This window comes from Cannabis sativa, chromosome 2 (genome assembly GCF_029168945.1).
Source record: "Cannabis sativa cultivar Pink pepper isolate KNU-18-1 chromosome 2, ASM2916894v1, whole genome shotgun sequence".
Classification (NCBI taxonomy): Eukaryota; Viridiplantae; Streptophyta; class Magnoliopsida; order Rosales; family Cannabaceae; genus Cannabis; species Cannabis sativa.
The window spans coordinates 62,253,669-62,271,081 of NC_083602.1; the positions used below are offsets into that span (position 1 = coordinate 62,253,669).

General features: G+C 44.2%; 1 protein-coding gene across 1 annotated transcript; it reads left to right on the top strand.

Annotated features, from left to right (window-relative positions):
* The first annotated feature begins 2,052 nt into the window (after positions 1 to 2,052).
* LOC115721073 (uncharacterized protein C24B11.05) lies at positions 2,053 to 4,470 on the top strand. The gene is made up of 9 exons (XM_030650317.2): positions 2,053 to 2,196; positions 2,630 to 2,721; positions 2,855 to 2,920; positions 3,051 to 3,148; positions 3,261 to 3,298; positions 3,386 to 3,473; positions 3,623 to 3,889; positions 3,990 to 4,055; positions 4,175 to 4,470. Exons 2-9 carry the CDS (start codon positions 2,661 to 2,663, stop codon positions 4,325 to 4,327), a joined length of 837 nt encoding a protein of 278 aa, XP_030506177.2. The 5' UTR covers positions 2,053 to 2,196; positions 2,630 to 2,660; the 3' UTR covers positions 4,328 to 4,470.
* Positions 4,471 to 17,413: the final 12,943 nt, after the last annotated feature.

The window sequence follows — 17,413 nt, forward strand, 5'->3', positions numbered from 1 at the left end:
AAAAATAAAACAAATAATACTATAGTGATTGCCGAAGTTGTCACTTGTGCTGGAAAAGTCATCGGAGTTTACTGCCGACACCGGAAAGTCGCCGGAGTAGCCGTCGGTGCCGGAAAAGTCGCCGGAGTTGCTGCCGGCGCCGAAAAAGTCATCAGAATTAGCATTGTCGCTGGAAAAATCACCAAGAAACCGGTTTCTAACATCAAGAAACTAGTTTCTTGGTGATTTTTCCGATAATTTTACTGGTGACAATGCCAAGTCCGACGACTATTCTGGAGTTTGATGTCGGTGCCGAAAAAGTTGCCGGAGTAGTTCCTGGTGTTGGAAAAATTGCCAGAGTTATTGCCGGCGTAAAAAAAGTCGTCAGAATTGGCATTGTCGCCAGCAAAATCATTAGAAAAATCACCAAGAAAGTGGTTTTTTCATCAAGAAACTGGTTTCTTCACCAAGAAAGTGGTTTCTTCATCAAGGAACTAATTTTGTTACACAACAATAATAAAGATTATGAAAACAAAACAAAAATGATATACACTGAAAATAATTGAAACCAGTTTCATCAATCAACCACATAGAGAAAAAAATACAAAAAAAATTACCAAGAAATCGGTTTCTTCATCAAGAAACCGAAAAACCAGCTTGGTGATTAGTCCGATAATTTTTCCGGTGACAATGCCAATTTTGACGAATTTCTCAGAGTTTACTGTCGGTACTGAAAAAGTCATCGGAGTAGATGCTGCGTGTATTAGTCGTCAGAGTTGCTACCAATGCTATAAAATTCGTCATAATTGACATTGTCGTCAGAAAAATTACCGGAAAAATTACCAAAAACTCGGTTTCTTCATCAAGAAACCGAAACCGCTTCTTGGTAATTTTTCCGGCGACTATGCCAATTCTGATGACTTTTCTGAAGTTTCTTGTCGCCGCCGGAAGTCGCCGGAGTACTAGCGTCGAAAAGTCGTCGAATTCACCGTAAAAATCACCAAGAAACCGGCTTAGACTTCAAGAACCGGCTTTCGGGTGATTTTTCAAAGGATTTTTCCGCAAAAATGCCAACTCCGACGAATTTTTCCGCGCCGCAAAGAACTCCGACGAATTTTCCGCACCGACCGCTACTCCGTGACTTTTCCGCAAGACCTAAAGAAACTCCGTGACTTTTCCGGCATCAATGACAAATAAAAATTCCTAAACAAATAAAAACATTAAATATGGGATTTAGAAACCTAATTACATATATATGGCATATCAAATACCATAAAAAAACCTAAAAATAAAAAAATACCATATAAATTGGCCAAACTTAAATGTGCCATATTTATCATAAGAACTTTTAAAATCCCATACTAAGTGTAATTTCCTCTAAGAAGAAAAAGAGTTTTGCAAAAATTATAGATTGGACCATCTGTTTTGTTAAATGACAAAATTAATTACGTATTTTCCAAAATGGTAAAAACAAGGCATTGAGCTTCATTTTTGACAATTTTTTTTAATATAACTAACTTGAAAACAATTCCAAACATGAACAGATAAAAAAAAAAAATATAAACAGTTTTGTCATTACACATTTAGATTAGATTTTTATTCAATTTTATTTTGATAAAAAATCAGTTTAAAATCATATTTATACTATTTTAAAAAATACAAAATCTATTTTATTATTTAATAAAATAAATAATTAAGGCCACTGCTCACTTATTTCTAATGAGTATTGAGTGGTGAACCCACGTAATCTTGTTCTGTCTCCAAAAAAACACTTGAATTTAGAGAAAGTGCCAAAAAAAAAAAAAATACAAAAGAATCTCATAGCACTATCAATTGGTGGAAAATACAATAATTTCAATAATTAATAATAACATCAATAAAAATAAAAATAAAAATAAAAATAAAAATAAAAATAATAGAGAGAGAGACAGTTGGTGGTCAATGGGAAGCGGCTGTTCCAGAGAAGTGTGAAATGGACCGTTCCCACAAGAAAATGCAACGTGTCAAATACTGGTAGTACCACGTGGAACCAGTCAAATTGTCTTGGCTAAGACTTTCTGAATATATTTTTTTTTTATTTTATTTCTAGATGTTCGCCATCGCATCCAATAAAATCCCCTCATTCCCTTCCTCTCTCTCTACTCCATACATCCTTTTCTTTCAGTCCACTTTTTCTTTTGATCTTCGTTTTACTCATAACCGGCCATTTTCAGTCTGGTATTTTTTTTTCCATTTCTTTAGTTGTTTTGTAAAAATGTGTTCTTTTTATTGTTGTGATATCACATTTCTTTGATTTTGTTTTGTTGTTATGTGTGGGGGTCATGGCTGGGTGAAAGTAGCGTTTGAGTTTGAAAAAAAAATCCAGTGTCGCATTCTGTTTTGATCTGTTGATGTTAAGTGTTTTATTTTGTTTTTTCTTTTCTTCTTTTGATTGTATTTTTCCATTTTGGGGTTTTGATCTTACAAGTTTTAGGGATTTTACTTGAGATTATTGTATTTCCTTACGTAAGAAAAATAAATCTTTTGGTGACAGTGTATTAGTATTGTAATAATTTCAGGATTTTGATTTTTCATTTTATTGATGCAATTCTGCTTAAGTTTAATTGGTCCATTTGTTATGTGCTGATTTTTTCTTTTTTTGTTTCTGCAGTTTTGACAGGGGAGAATATTATTAATAAATAATGGAAAACAAGGATCAGTACAAACAAGCATTGGAATCAAAATACGACTGTCTTCTCTTTGGTAAAACCTTAATTTATAATTTTAAAGCATAAAGTTCATGGTTATTTTATTTTATTTTTAATACATGATGTTATTTTTTATTCTATAGATATTGAAATTGAATATAACTTAGTCTCTAATATTTTACTTTCAGATTTAGATGACACCCTTTATCCTAAGGCTTCGGGTCTTTCAGCCCAAGTCACTAATAACATTAAAGGTAAATATGCTTCACATTCTTGCCTAACCATTTACCTAATTTTTTTTCTTGTTATGTTTTTATGTGTAAATATGTACTGCACTTGAACAGTTTGAATAAAGATTAAATTTTTGCTATGTTTCCATTACAGAATATATGATTCACAAGCTTGAAATACAGGAGGATAAAGTCCCTGAATTATGTTCCTCTTTGTACAAGAAGTATGGGACAACAATGGCTGGTCTCAAGGTATATTTAAACAACCCTTTTTCATATCCCATTGATTTGAATGTAGAAAATATGTCATCTAGAGAACGTTGATTAACAAGTTTGATTTTTTTCTTTTTTTTCCTCTTTCCAGGCTATGGGATATGACTTTGACTTTGATGATTTCCACAGGTACTGAATCATTTTTCATTTAATTTTCTGAATTACAATTGAATATGTATTTGTCTAGCGTCTAATTTAAAGCTAATTGGCTTGCAGTTTCGTCCATGGGAGATTGCCTTACAATCTGCTTAAACCAGACCATGTTCTGAGGAGTCTTTTGCTCAGCATTCCTATTCGGAAAATTGTGAGTTCTCTCACTTTTGATATCAAGCATTTTTAATAACTGCCCACCTATTATTTTGTTTATTTGATCTTTAGAATGAGATTCTTTTTTTATTAGTTTATTATGAAAGGATGTCCTCTTATTACTTTGTGTTGTTGAGTTTTGTGTAGATTTTTACAAATGGGGACAAGAATCATGCGGCTAGAGCACTTAGCAGGCTTGGATTGGAGGATTGCTTTCAGGAAATTATATGCTTTGAGACTCTAAATCCAAATTATAAGGAAGCTAAGCCTGCTGTTAGCGAGGGTAAATCTGAGTTGGGACAAAGCAGTGACAATGGAGATTCAGCTCTTCCAAAGTCTCCAGTTGTCTGCAAACCATTTGAAAATTCATTTGAAGAAGTTTTCAAGATGCTGAAAATCAACCCTCAACGATCTGTAAGATACTAAGATAATAGCTTGGTCATTGGTTGTATGTATGTTGACCAAAACATTGTCTATTACTGCTGTTTACTAACTATTGGTTCCCCTTGTTCAGGTATTCTTTGATGATAACATCTACAATATTCAAACTGGGAAAAAAATGGGCCTCACTACTGTTTGGGTAAGTTTCTGCCATTAAGTTTTGTATAATGATATGTATTGACTGTTGAGCTTTGTTGGTATTTTAAAAGGGCCTCCAGGATTGTTTTCTCATCATTTTGGTATGAAATGTTTGTATAGGTTGGTTGTTCTCACCGAATTGGTGGTGTTGATTATGCACTAGAGAGCATTCATAACATCAAAGAAGCATTACCTGAGCTGTGGGAAGCCGAAGAGTCCAAAAATGTCAAATATTCTCGGAAAGTTGGAATTGAAACAACTGTACAAGCTTAGTTTTAACTATTATGTGTGATGTTAATGTGACAGACAATATGAGGGTAGCTAATTATGCTTTGTTTATATGTATTTTTATTTCTTCTTATAAATGCTTTGTATTACTAAGTTGAATATCAATGAATAAACGGTATATTATTCAATGAGTTAAATTTGGTAGAGAAAATAAAAAGGTCAAATGAAATGACTGGTGCATTTGGAGTTGGTGGCTAAGTTTGAAATGAAAAATGGGTAGTGGGTGGGGGTGAGGGTGGGGGCTAACTAGATTCCTTCTCCTTTCTAGTCACTAAGGAATTAAATTTCGATATTTTTCATCGATATATCTCAAAAGATAGTGAATTGCTTTAAGCATGATATCTTTTTTCTAAGAAAAATCGGAGATATATATTGAAATATCTATGAATATTTCTGAAATATCTATTGATATTTCTAAATATATATATATGGATATTTTTTATTTGTTATAAAATAAAAAAAGAAAAGAAATTTTTACTTTTGCACAATTTATTACCTAAATATTCCTACACGCCTATATCTACTTTTTTACTTACAAAGTTTGTTTTATTACACAAATACCACTTAGTCATCATTCCATCCATCATCAATCAAATCCTACTCTCTTCCTTCTCTTTTTTCATTTTCTATCAATCAATCCATCATTTCACTCTCTTTTTTTCTTCTTTTCTTTTTATTTTTAATTTTATTTCAGCTTTTTAATTTTTTATTTTTAATTTTATTTCAGTTTTTAATTTTTAATTTTTAATTTTATTTTCAGTTTTTAATTTTTAATTTTTTTTCCATAACAATTCTTCTTTTCTTTTTATTTTTAATTTTTAATTGTAAAGCTAGTTTCTTATATATTGTTGCTTAGGTCTAAGATTGACTTCTATCAATCAATCCATCATTTCACTCTCTTTTTTTCTTCTTTTCTTTTTTTTTTTAATTTTATTTCAGTTTTTAATTTTTAATTTTTAATATGTAATTTATAAAATATCATATATGTAATATATAAACACTTATAAACGCTTATAGATATATAGTATATATAATAGTCCAGGCAATTATTGGGAGATACTGGTTCTGGGTTGGTGGATATATGTTCATCTATTCTAGGCAGTTAAATTATGTAGCTCACAACTTAGCCAATTGGGCTTTATCTACTTCAAGTTCTGGGTTGGTGGATGTTCCTCCCTAACAGGCCAATGATTGCAATCTGCGCAGTACAGCATGTATTGTATTTGTTGGGCTGACAACACTCCTGCTTTTTATTATGTACCACACAATATACACTTTTGAAAAAGAGAAAGCTAAACATCCAGAACACATTTATTGAATTTTACCCAGCTGGACCACTACGTAGTTTACATCTCTCTAGAAGTTGCAATATATTTTTGAAATATTGTTAGTTTTATTATTTGAAATTTTACACCTTCTGTATGTATTTTTTTAATATGTTTTTTATCTAGTTGTTTCCTGTCCATTTTTTAATTTTATTTTAGTTTGTATACAGTTGTTTTGTAGTTTTATTATAGTTTTGCTACTTGCATATGTTATTTCACTATAAAATTAATATGCAACTATTTGCACAAAACTTACTATGTATAACTACTATTTCTTAGTCCCCATCAAATTAAATTCTTGCATAATATATAAACTATCATAAAACGATAATGCAACTATAAGGCAACTATTTGCACTTGCATACAGTTGTTTTGTAGTTTTATTATAGTTTTGCTACTTGCAAATGTTATTTCACTATAAAATTAATATGCAACTATTTGCACAAAACTTACTATGTATAACTACTATTTCTTAGTCCCCATCAAATTAAATTCTTGCATAATATATAAACTATCATAAAACGATAATGCAACTATAAGGCAACTGTTGACCGAGATTTTCGGCAACTAATAAAATACGAATATAATAGTGAGCTATAAGAAAGCGAGATGAAGACTTTTTACGTGGTTGGGGCGTTAATGAGCCTTAGTCCACGAGCCACTGATATTTATGGATGTCTTTAATACAGATCTTACACTTGGGAGAATATTTCTCTCTTTACTACAAAGAATGTTCTTGGTGAGTTTTTTCTCTGTTTGCTCTTAAGCAGCCAAGATTCTCCGACCCCCTTAAATGAGCTTTGAGGGGGTATTTATAGTGTTTTAGAGGGGCAATCCCTAGAATTGTACTTACACATGTGTCTGTAAGTATCCATAAAGTTGGGCATTTCCGATGAATATACCATGAGTGATGCATGGTCAAATCCCTAGGTGCTGTAGGGTTTTTATGGAGAATGTCCTTTTTGTCTTATGATTGACGTGACTCTTCGCAGAGTAGCCGTCGCTAGACTTAAATGATCATTACTGTAGCGCTGCTGTTTGGGGGATGTGCCGTCAGACTTTATTGCGTGTACAGTCCCAACACGCTTCCTCCCATGCAGCATTAAATGCGACTTGATGTCTCGGGAGAGACCTGACACATCCCGGAGTACCTTTGAGCTATGTTCGCTTCCGGGAGTACCTTGTACTCCGGGTGCATCCTCCGGGACCCTTTTGACTAACGCTTCCTGGTGTCATACAAGGACTTAGCAGTTCTCTCTTAAGTAATTTGATCCACGTGTCCCTTCCTGACTGGTCCACGTATATTGGGCGATTTTAGGAGCAACATTTACCCCCCAAGCCTTGTTTACTTAGTAAAAATAAACCAAGGCTTGTCCAAGTACCTCCAGTTGACTCCTCGTTTCCCCAGCTCGAGTCTCGAGCGCGTGGGGGACACATTAAATGAGGTTATTTAATGCGATACTACGTTGTTCGTAGGAATGTTTCCAGCCGCCTCCTCGGTCTTACGATACGACGTGGGGCGCGTGAAGGTGTGCCTAATAATGGCATTAAATGCAGTGATTCACTTTTGCAGAGGTCGATTCGTTTTACGCCCCCTGATGGATGCGGCGCATTGATGGTGTCAGACGGATACTCAAACGTTTGCACCGCCTTAATGGCGAATTGATCTGGCCCGTTGATCTGTTGGGAATTCGAATCGCGTGCTTCCCTAACCGTACGATTGGTAGGTGAAGGCGCCTGTTCCTCATGCATTTTTGCCTATAAAAGCCACCACCTTTCCTTCATTTTGGTTACTTTCCATTCCTTACCATTTTTGCTTGAATTTCTCAGAGAGAAAATTTCCTCAAAGTAGCACAAACCGCCTTAACACTTGAACATTTTCCGTAATCTTCCAGTGTTCGATTTCACCAGTGCTTCTCAACTCTTGCTCGATCATACCCAGTACCCCCAGTTCAACAATCAACTGTAAGTTCTTCGAATCTTTAGACTCTAGCATGCTTACATTTATCTTGTTTGTTTTCTGGGTTCGTACTTAGAGATTTCTGGAGTGTGAGTGTTTGAGCTCTTTGAGTTCTGCTCTTACGTTTCACTGTATTAGTTGTAGTCGTACAGTTTTGTTTGAAGAAGGCCGTGTATCCTTCGTTTAGCATTTGCTTTAGGGCATAGGAAGACCTTTTTCTTTTCCTTTTTGCAACACCGCTTTTTACTGTGATTTTACTGCACCCGATACTTGTTCAGGGATTCTCTTTCGAGTTTCCCAGGTGACACGTGTCCGGAGGGGGCCTCTTTCCAGCGGTTAGGGGACCCCCGCTCCCTTTTTTCTGGTTTAGGGTTTGATATGGGGCCTAACTCGCCGGGTTTTTTCTTTTCGTTTTTCTCGCAGCATATCATGTCCGCTTCGGCTCAAAGTCCTCGAAGAAGAAGGGGAAGAGTATTGCCACCCCGGAGGAGGTTTCTCCGGGACCCGTTGCCCAGAAGGGTACAAGTCCCGCGCCACCGGCCGGGGAGGCGGCCGAGCTTCGATCGACCCTGACCTGCCCTCACCAGCTGGAGAACATCATTAACGTGGCTGGAATCAAACCCTCTACCTCAGGGACCTTCCACCGGCCTCCTCGTGACTCGGAGACACCCAACCTCAACTATGATGGCTTCGGGGCTTGGAGTCAGACCCATCTGATGGCCGGCGCAATGCTCCCGCTCCAGGACTATTTTGTTGATTTTCTTGTTTTTGTCGGCCTTGCGCCATACCAACTTATTCCTCAAGCATACCGCCTGCTCTCGTGCTTATTTATTTTTTATGCCGCACGCGGCCGGGGGTCTCCCGGCCGGCGGAGATTTTATATTTTTACGAACTTGTATCCGTCCCCAAGAAAGGGGACAAACTTAAGGACGGTTTTTATGGGTTCCGGATCCACCCTGCTAACGAAGGGGTGGTTCCGTATAATAGGCAGACTCATGTTAAGGAGTATCGCCACCGATTTTTCTTCTCCTCCGGTTTTAGGGCCGTGGACCACCCGGAGCTGCTCACGGAGTGGGTGCGGATCCCACCCTATCAGCGGACGCTCACCACTCAGGCGTTCCTTCGAAGGGCCCAAGCCTTCGCCTCTTACGACCATGCCGATCTTGACGTCGGGGGCTTGGTCACCACGGAGAATTGCAGAAAGGCCAAACTTATCCTTTCTCACCAATCCGTGGATGACTCCAACCTTTCCAAGGTTATCTGCCCTAACGTGAGGGCGCCGCCGCGGAGAAGGCCTTCCGGGATGAGCTTATTGCCACGGCAGAGAAGAAGTATCAAGATTATCTCTACCGGAAGGCCCAGGAGAAGGCGTATTCCAGTGCCCAGGCTGCCTCTGGGAGAGGGCTCCGTGTGGGGAGCCCGGTGGTGCGAAGGAGCCAAGCTATCGGCGGGAAGTCCGAAGCTAAATTTTTTGATAAGATACTTCAAGAAGAGATTGGAGGTCCTTCCGCCGGGGGACCCCTTCGTCTTGAAGGTTCTTCCGAGAACCGGACTTCCCGGCCCCAGCCTTCAATCCCCGAACCAGACTCGGGCGCTCCCGGTGCTAGCACTTCTGGTGCTGGTGGTAAGTCTCCTTTGACAATTCAATATGTCCCTTCAGTTGATGAATATACCAGTCGTAGGCCCATAGGGTTCGACGAGCGTCTCCGTAGGTTTAAGATGCCGTCGACCCGGTGGGGGGATCATTTGAAGGAGTTTTATTTTACAAACTTAGGAGATTACCTAGGTCGGTCCCGGATGGGCCCGCCCTCCGAACCTATTCCCTTAGGTCCGTCGGCTTACATAGCATCCACCGGTTTCGGCCCTCGGACGGTTATCTTGGAGATGATGCCGCGGCATTACAGTCAGACTTTGCTAGGGCCGAACTAGGGAGTCCGGTAGGAGTAGTTTATTTACCGCGCCTTTTGTAAGTAGTTTCTCACGGACTTCTAACACTTGCTTGCTTTATTGGAACAGTACCTCCATGGATGCCATCCCGGAACGGCTGGCCGGGGTCCATACTCCGTGGCTCCTCCGGCTTTCACCCCCTCTCCCCCGCCCCTTCCTTGAAGGTTTCTTCCGCGCTCCTCCCGAAACCATCGACTTGGTGGATGACGAGGAGGTGCTTCCGGAGAAGGCCGGGGAAAGGATGGGACTTCTCGGAGGAAGCCGCCGAGGGTGCTGGAGACCCTCAAGCTCTCCCAGTGGTAGCAGAGGAGGACGAGGAGTCAGAAGTGGCTCTGATCCGCAAGCGCAAGGGCAAGATGATTGCCCAAGACGAGCCGAAGAGGCCTCGGAGGGCCGACACTCCCGCTCATGGCCTAGACGGCGGGGTGTCTCCAATGGAGGAAAATCCGCTCCTCCTCGCATTGAGCTTACCCCAATTCGGGGGATGAGGCGAGGCAGGAGCTTCGCATCGCCAAGCACAACTACGCTATGGACGAGTACTCCCGGGGATATGCCGATGTGGAGGCCCTTAGGAGGATCCGCGGGCGGAGGTTGAGGCGAGCATTAACCATCCGAATATCATGATCCGTGGAACCTCAACTCCGGATCCTTTGGCGGCGGTTCCGTCCCCTCCTTGGGCCCACTGCGGCTCCTTTTGCTTTGCGGAAATGACCTATGAGTTCGCCTCTCGGCTTACACGCCGTGCGCCCAAGCGGTTTGCCACTTGTGCCTCTCGAACTCTATCTTCCAAGTCCAGACCTCGCCCATTCCCTCACGGTGGTAAGTACTTTGCAATTTCTTACGTTTCCTTTTTGGTGTTTGTATTTTGTTTTCTTCCTTTGAGGAATTTTCCCTTACATCCCATTATGGCTCGCCTTGCGGGCGAGGCCGGCCGCCTCTCCAAGAACATCATAAGCCATGGCTTCGCTCCGTCCGACTTTGGGGACATGAACGACGTCAAGAAGGTCCTTCAAGACCTTACCGCGGAGAGGCCGATCTACCGGAGGCCGCCGAGCGCCAGGAGGCTGCGGCCAAGGCTAAGGAAGAGAGGGCCAAGGCCAGGGAGGAGGAGGCTATCCGGAGGGAGGCTCAGGCGGAGGACATGATCCAGGCCGAGGCCCACGGAGAGGCGGGATGGAGGCCCATCATCGGGAGGAGCCGAGGGCTCAACCGAGGCCGCCGAGAAGGCCGGGCGGGACCTTCGGGAGGCCGGGGAGGCTTTGGACGAAATGGCCGCCAAGGTGAAGTCTCTAGAGGAGACTCACCGGTCGGATATTGAATCCAAGGCCGCTCGGCTGCGGAGTTGAAGGAGCTTCGGGACTACAAAGATCGGGCCTATTAGGAAGGCCAAGAGGGCCGAGCTCCTTTCTCCCGTCTCCTGCGCCCGTTGCCCGAAGCGCTTTGATGATGGTGTCTACATGGCTTGGGCCACCAACGATCAGAGCATCAAGCTTTCTTTCTATCCCAAACCCGAGGACATGATTGCCAAATTTCGGGAGAAGAAGAAGAGACTTGATGCTGAGCTTCGAGGCACCTGGACGGACCTCGTCTTCGCCACGGCCGACCGAGCCGCCCTATTATTGACCCGCATTATACCCGTTCTTTTCATAACTCTTTTTTTTTTCTTTGTACATATTTGCCGCTGCCTTAGAACAAGCTTTACTTACAAAGGCACTTTATTTAAAGGGGAGACAATTTAAGGCCTCGTCCCCGGCCATTTATATGTGTATGACCTAACCTTCGGGTTAGGATATTTTATTATATATATATATATATATTTTTTTATATATATATGTGCGATCTTTTTTCCACACTTCATATATTTCAACCTGTCCTTTGGCTCAGGATTTCATACTTACGCCTTTTATTCTTTGCGCATGTTTATGACCTGCCCTTTGGGTCAGGATATTTTACTTAGCTTGACCTGCCCTTCGGGTCAGGATGTTTTACTTAGCTTGACCTGCCCTTTGGGTCAGGATATTTTACTTAGCTTAACCTGCCCTTTGGGTCAGGATGTTTTACTTAGCTTGACCTGCTCTTTGGGTCGGGATATTTTACTTAGCTTGTTTTTGTTTGTCCGTGCGTATACCCTAGTACCCCCCGAGTGGCATAGAAACTTTGTTTTTAAGGCACTCGCTTTATTTAATATAGAGGAGGCATACATTTGGACGGTACAAACCCTTTAAACAAAAGCTAAGTTTAATTCGCTACTGGTAGTATTTTCTGAGGTGATCGGCATTCCAGGCTCTTGGGACAGTAGTTCCGTCCATTCTTTTCAGTTTGTAAGTGCCGTAGCCGATTTCGTCCTCGATTTCATATGGTCCTTCCCAATTTGGTCCAAGTACCCCCACTCCGGTTCTTGGGTGGCTGGGAAGACCCTTCTTAGGACCATGTCACCAATAGCGAATTTTCTGCTTTTAACCTTGGAGTTAAAATACTTGGTCACCTTCTTTTGATAAGCGGCCATCCGTATTTGGGACTCATCCCGGAGTTCTTCGACTTGATCCAGAGCTTCTTGGAGCAGGGCCTGATTGGTGGCCGGATCATAAGTCGTTCTCCTGTGGGATGGGAATAATGTTTCCACCGGGACCATTGCTTCACAACCGTATGCCATTGAGAACGGCGAGTGACCTATTGTGGTTCGGGGGTCGTCCGTAGGCCCACAATACCCTTGGCAATTCTTCGGGCCGCTATTTTTACAAGCCAAACAGCCTTCTTTTTCAAGGTGACCTTTAGGATTTTATTGACCGCCTCCGCCCGGCCGTTTGTTTGAGGCCGGCTACCGCGAGAAGCTTTTCACTACTCCGTGTCGGTTGCGAAGTCGCAAATTCCTCGCAATCAAATTGCTTTCCATTGTCTGAGACTATTTTGTGAGGTAAGCCGTATCGACACACTATGTTTTTGACAACAAAGTCCAACGCCTTCTTAGCGGTTATTGTCTTCATAGGCTCACCGTCCATTTGGTGAAGTAGTCTACTGCTACTATCGCATACTTTACTCCTCCTTTTCCCGTAGGTAGAGACCCGATGAGATCTATGCCCCAGACCGCGAAGGGCCAGGGGCTTGTCATCAGCGTGATCTCATTTGGAGGAGCTCTCGGTATGTTCGCGTACCTTTGGCACGAGTCACACTTTTGGACATAGTCTATGCAATCTTTTTTCATTGTTGGCCAGAAGTATCCCTGCCTCAATATTTTCTTTGAGAGGCTGGGTCCTCCCGTATGATCTCCACAGAACCCTTCGTGGACCTCCAGCATGATTTGTCTAGCTTCAGGGTCCGATACACACCTTAAATAAGGCATGCTGAGTCCTCTCCGGTAGAGAATTTGGTCCATCATTACATAACGATGAGCCCGATATCGAATCTTTTCGAGACAAGGCCCTCTCTTGGGGCAACTCACCCGTGGTTATGTATTTTATGATGGGGACCATCCAAACCGGGTTCTTGCCCAACCGTTTGTGTGGTCTCTTTTATTTTGATGCTTGGCTCGCCAAGCGTTCCACGGTACTACCCCCGCTCTTCGATTTCACTATCCGAGGCTAACTTAGCCGGACGGTCCGCATGAGCGTTCTTTTCTGGGGATTCTTTCTATTTTGTAGTCCGAGAACTCGTGGAGCGCTCCGGACTATTGTTACGTACGCGGCCATTCTTTCGCCGCGGGTTTGGTATTCTCCGGAAACTTGGTTTACGACCAGCTGGGAATCACTGTAGATTTCCACCCTCTTGGCTCCTACAGCTTTAGCCAATCGTAGCCCTGCTATTAGAGCCTCATATTCGGCTTCATTGTTCGAAGCTGTGAAGTTGAATCGGAGTGCTGCCTGGAGCCGCAACCCGGTGGGTGATATCATAGCTACTCCGGCTCCCGAACCGTTTTCGTTTGAAGCTCCATCCACGAATACTCTCCAAGTGGGAATGGGTGGCTCCGGAGTATTGGTTGTTGCCTCGGCTTCATTGCATTCGGTGATGAAGTCTGCCAAGGCTTGGCCTTTTACAGAAATCCGGGGCACGTAATGCAAGTCAAACTGACTCAGTTCCATTGCCCATTTAAGGAGTCTTCCGGAGGCTTCAGGTTTCTGGAGGACTTGCCGGAGTGGATGATTGGTCAAAACTCTGATTGGATGGGCTTGGAAGTAGGGTCTCAACTTCCGTGATGCCATCAGGAGGCAGAATACCAGTTTTTCGATGACCGGATACCTCGTCTCGGCTCCTATCATGCGTTTACTGACATAGTATACGGGATGCTGGACCTTTTCTTCCTCCCGGACCAATGCAGCACTGACCGCATGTTCGGAGACCGCCAAGTAAAGGAACAAGTCTTCTCCAAGGACGGGCTTTGATAGGATAGGAGGTTTTGCCATATGGTCTTTTAACCTTTTGAATGCCTCCTCGCACTCGTCTGTCCATTCGAACTTTTGGCATTTCTTCAGTATGTTGAAGAAGGGTACGCATTTGTCCGTGGATCGTGAGATAAAACGGCTCAACGCGGCTACCTTTCCGGTCAAACTTTGCACGTCCTTATGCTTCCTGGGGGATGGCATGTCCAAGAGAGCTTGAATTTTCTCCGGGTTCGCCTCAATCCCTCTCTGGCTGACTATGAAGCCCAGGAATTTTCCCGACTTGACTCCGAAGGTACACTTCTTCGGATTGAGCTTCATGCCGTATCTCCGAACGACTTCGAAACATTCTTCTAAGTCGTCTGCATGGCTATTGCATGCTTTGGATTTGACGAGCATGTCGTCTACATATACTTCCATGTTTCGTCCCAGGAGGCCTTTAAACATCCGGTTAACCATTCTTTGATAGGTCGCTCCGCGTTTTTCATCCGAAAGGCATGACTAGATAACAAGATACCCCCTATCGGCCCCGAAGCTAGTGCACTCACAGTCCGCCGTATGCATCTTTATTTGATTGTACCCCGCATAGGCATCCATGAAAGATAACAGTTTGAATCCGGAGGTGGCGTCCACCATCTGGTCAATCCTGGGCAGCGGAAAGCAGTCCTTTGGGCAGGCTTTGTTTAGATCTGTGAAATCTATGCAAACCCGCCAAGTTCCGTTCGGCTTGGGCACCAGGACCGGATTGGCCAGCCATTCCGGATAGTATACGTCGCGGATCATGCTGTTGGACAAAAGTTTATCCACCTCTTTCTCTAAGGCCTCGGCTTTCGCCGAGTCGAGCGGGCGTCTCTTTTGTTGTATAGGGGGCATGTCCGGATTGACGTTGAGGACATGGGTGATGACATGAGGGCTGATGCCGGTCATATCCTCTTGGCGCCACGCAAAAACATCAATGGCGCCCTTCAGTGTTTTTATTATTTTATCCTTTTCCTCCGGATCTAGGCCTCTCCCTATCCGGAGTACTTTGGTGGAGTCGTCGTCGCACACTGGTATCTCTTCGACGTCCTCCATCGGTTCTACGACCCTTTCGGATCCTATACGAGGATCCAACTCGTCTTCTTCAGCCTTCTCTACTTCAGGGGGCCCCCGGACCATGAGCACTGGCAAATGGGTGGCAACGTTGTAACATTGCCTGGCCTCTCCCTGGTTTCCCCTCACCGTTCCGACTCCGGCTTCCTGGGTAGGAAATTTTAGGCATAGGTGTCGGATAGAAGTTATTGCACCGAAGTCGACGAGGGCCGGTCGGCCTAAGATTGCGTTGTAGGCTGTTGGACAGTCTACCACCACGAAGGTGCAATACTTAAACGTGCTCTGTGGAGTGTCCGGGCACAGGGTAACTGGGAGCCTGACTTTTCCCATCGGGATTAGAGTTGTCCCGTTAAACCCTGTGAGCTGCGATCCGCTAGGAGAGAGGTCCCGGTCGGTCAACCCTATCGCAGTGAAGGCTTCCTTGAAGAGCAAGTTCACGGAGCTTCCATTATCAATCAGGACCCTGGCCACCACTTTATTTGCAATGGGGGTCTCTATGACCAGCGGGTCGTGATGAGGAAAACACACCGTCTTGGCGTCTTCTTCCGTGAACGTTATGGGTTGGTCCATTAGCCGAGGCCTTTGAGCTGGGAGTTGAGTGACCTCCCACACTTCACTGTGCCTTGCGGCCTCGGCATATCTCTTTCGCTCCTTCCGAGTGTTTCCTCCGATATGGGGACCTCCGGAGATCATGGCTACCCGTCCATTAGGCCGAGGCGGTAGTCCGGGTATATGCTGGGTGTCACCTGCGGGAGCAGCTGGAGGCAATACTCCTGCTGTACCCCCTGGTGTCCCCGAAGGCATGCCCCCGGCCACCTGCCCCGGGTTAAGGTGGGGTAACCTATTTTTGATCCACTCATAGAGGTGGCCCAACCGGATCAGATTCTCAATCTCATCCTTGAGATTTTTACACTCGTTGGTGCTGTGACCGATGTCATTGTGATATTCGCACCTTTTGCTCGGATCTCTCCGAGAGCTGTCCCTGTACAAAGGCTGGGGTCTCCGGTAATGCGTATTTCTGCCTTGTGGCAAAATAGACACGTTCCTGAGAGTCCGTGAGCTCTGTGTACTGGGTGTATTGGGGTGTGTACCCCTTCTTTTGGCGCTTCTCTCCCGTTCGGGTGCTGCCCTTGGAGGACCTCTTGCTTCTAGACCCTTGAGTAGGGCCTGTTAAGCTAGCGGTTGGGGCAGCCTGTGAAGGAGCCCGTCCATTCACCCCGGACGGATTGCCGTAATGGGAAGATGCCGGGGGCAGAACTTGCCCTTGGTTGTACCCGGGAGTGGCAGAAAACTGTATGCCACTAACCGGAGGGGTCGCGGTCGGGACAGTACCCGAGGGCGATACTCCTGGCATGTATCCTGCCATCCCGGTTGGATAATAGCCTCCGTAAGCCACAATCTGGGCTTCTTCGAGGTTAATATATTTTTGGACTCGCTTCTGGAAGTCCTGAAGGCTAGCAGCGCCTTCTTGCTGTAATTCGTTCCAGAAGGGAGTCCCAGTACGGATTCCTGCTTGGAGAAGCGCAAGCTGTTGTCCGTCGTCAACCTTCTTGGTCCTCGAGGCTTCCTCTCGGAACCTCTTGATGTAATTTTTCAAAGTCTCGGTGGGTAGTTGCTTGATGTTAGTCAAGGCGCTAACTTCCAAATTTACCTTCCTGGCGGCGACAAATTGCCTCCGGAAGTTGGTTTGGAGTTTGTTCCAACATCCCACCGATCCTGGTTCTAGTTTCTTGAACCACTCCTCCGCCGAGCCGCTCAGAGTGAGGGGGAAGCATAGGCACTTGGCGTCATTGCTGACCCGCATGACTGTCATGACTCGATTGAATCGTGACAGGTGATCGCTGGGGTCGGAGTTCCCAGTATATGCCGCCATTTCGGGCATTTTGAAGTTTTTAGGGAGCTCCGCCTCCAGGATATGCTTGGCGCATGGCTCCCGGTCCTCACTGTCCGAGTCGGAGTCATCTCCCTTCTGCCTCCGGGAGACTCGGGCAATATCTTTTCGAAGGCTGGCAAGCTCTGCCATAATCCCTTCGTTTACAGTACCCGAGGAGACTTCGGGTCTGTATCTTTTTTGATCAAGGTGATCCCGTAGGTCACCTTGATTCCCATTGATTTGATTTCTCAAATCAACGGGTGGACATCTCTGTCCTCCTCTTCCTCTACCCCCCGGTTCCTGGTGCACGGAAACGCTCTTTCGGTCCCCTCGATCCTGAGGGCCAAGACTCCCTCTTTGGGGCTTGCCCCTCTGCGGACCTTTCCCTTTAGGGAAATCTGAGCGGACCTTGCGCGGATCCTGCGCCTTTTTCTTCCGACCAGGGGCAGAAGTAGGGTTTTTTGTTTGGTTTTCCTCAGCAGGGTGCCTTATAGGGCTAGG

Excerpts from the sequence above, each read along its gene's own strand:
- LOC115721073 (XM_030650317.2), top strand. The coding sequence starts at position 2,661 with ATGGAAAACAAGGATCAGTACAAACAAGCATTGGAATCAAAATACGAC. Across the intron at positions 3,149-3,260 it reads CAACAATGGCTGGTCTCAAG|GCTATGGGATATGACTTTGA; the intron begins GTATATTTAAAC and ends TCCTCTTTCCAG. Across the intron at positions 3,299-3,385 it reads GACTTTGATGATTTCCACAG|TTTCGTCCATGGGAGATTGC; the intron begins GTACTGAATCAT and ends ATTGGCTTGCAG.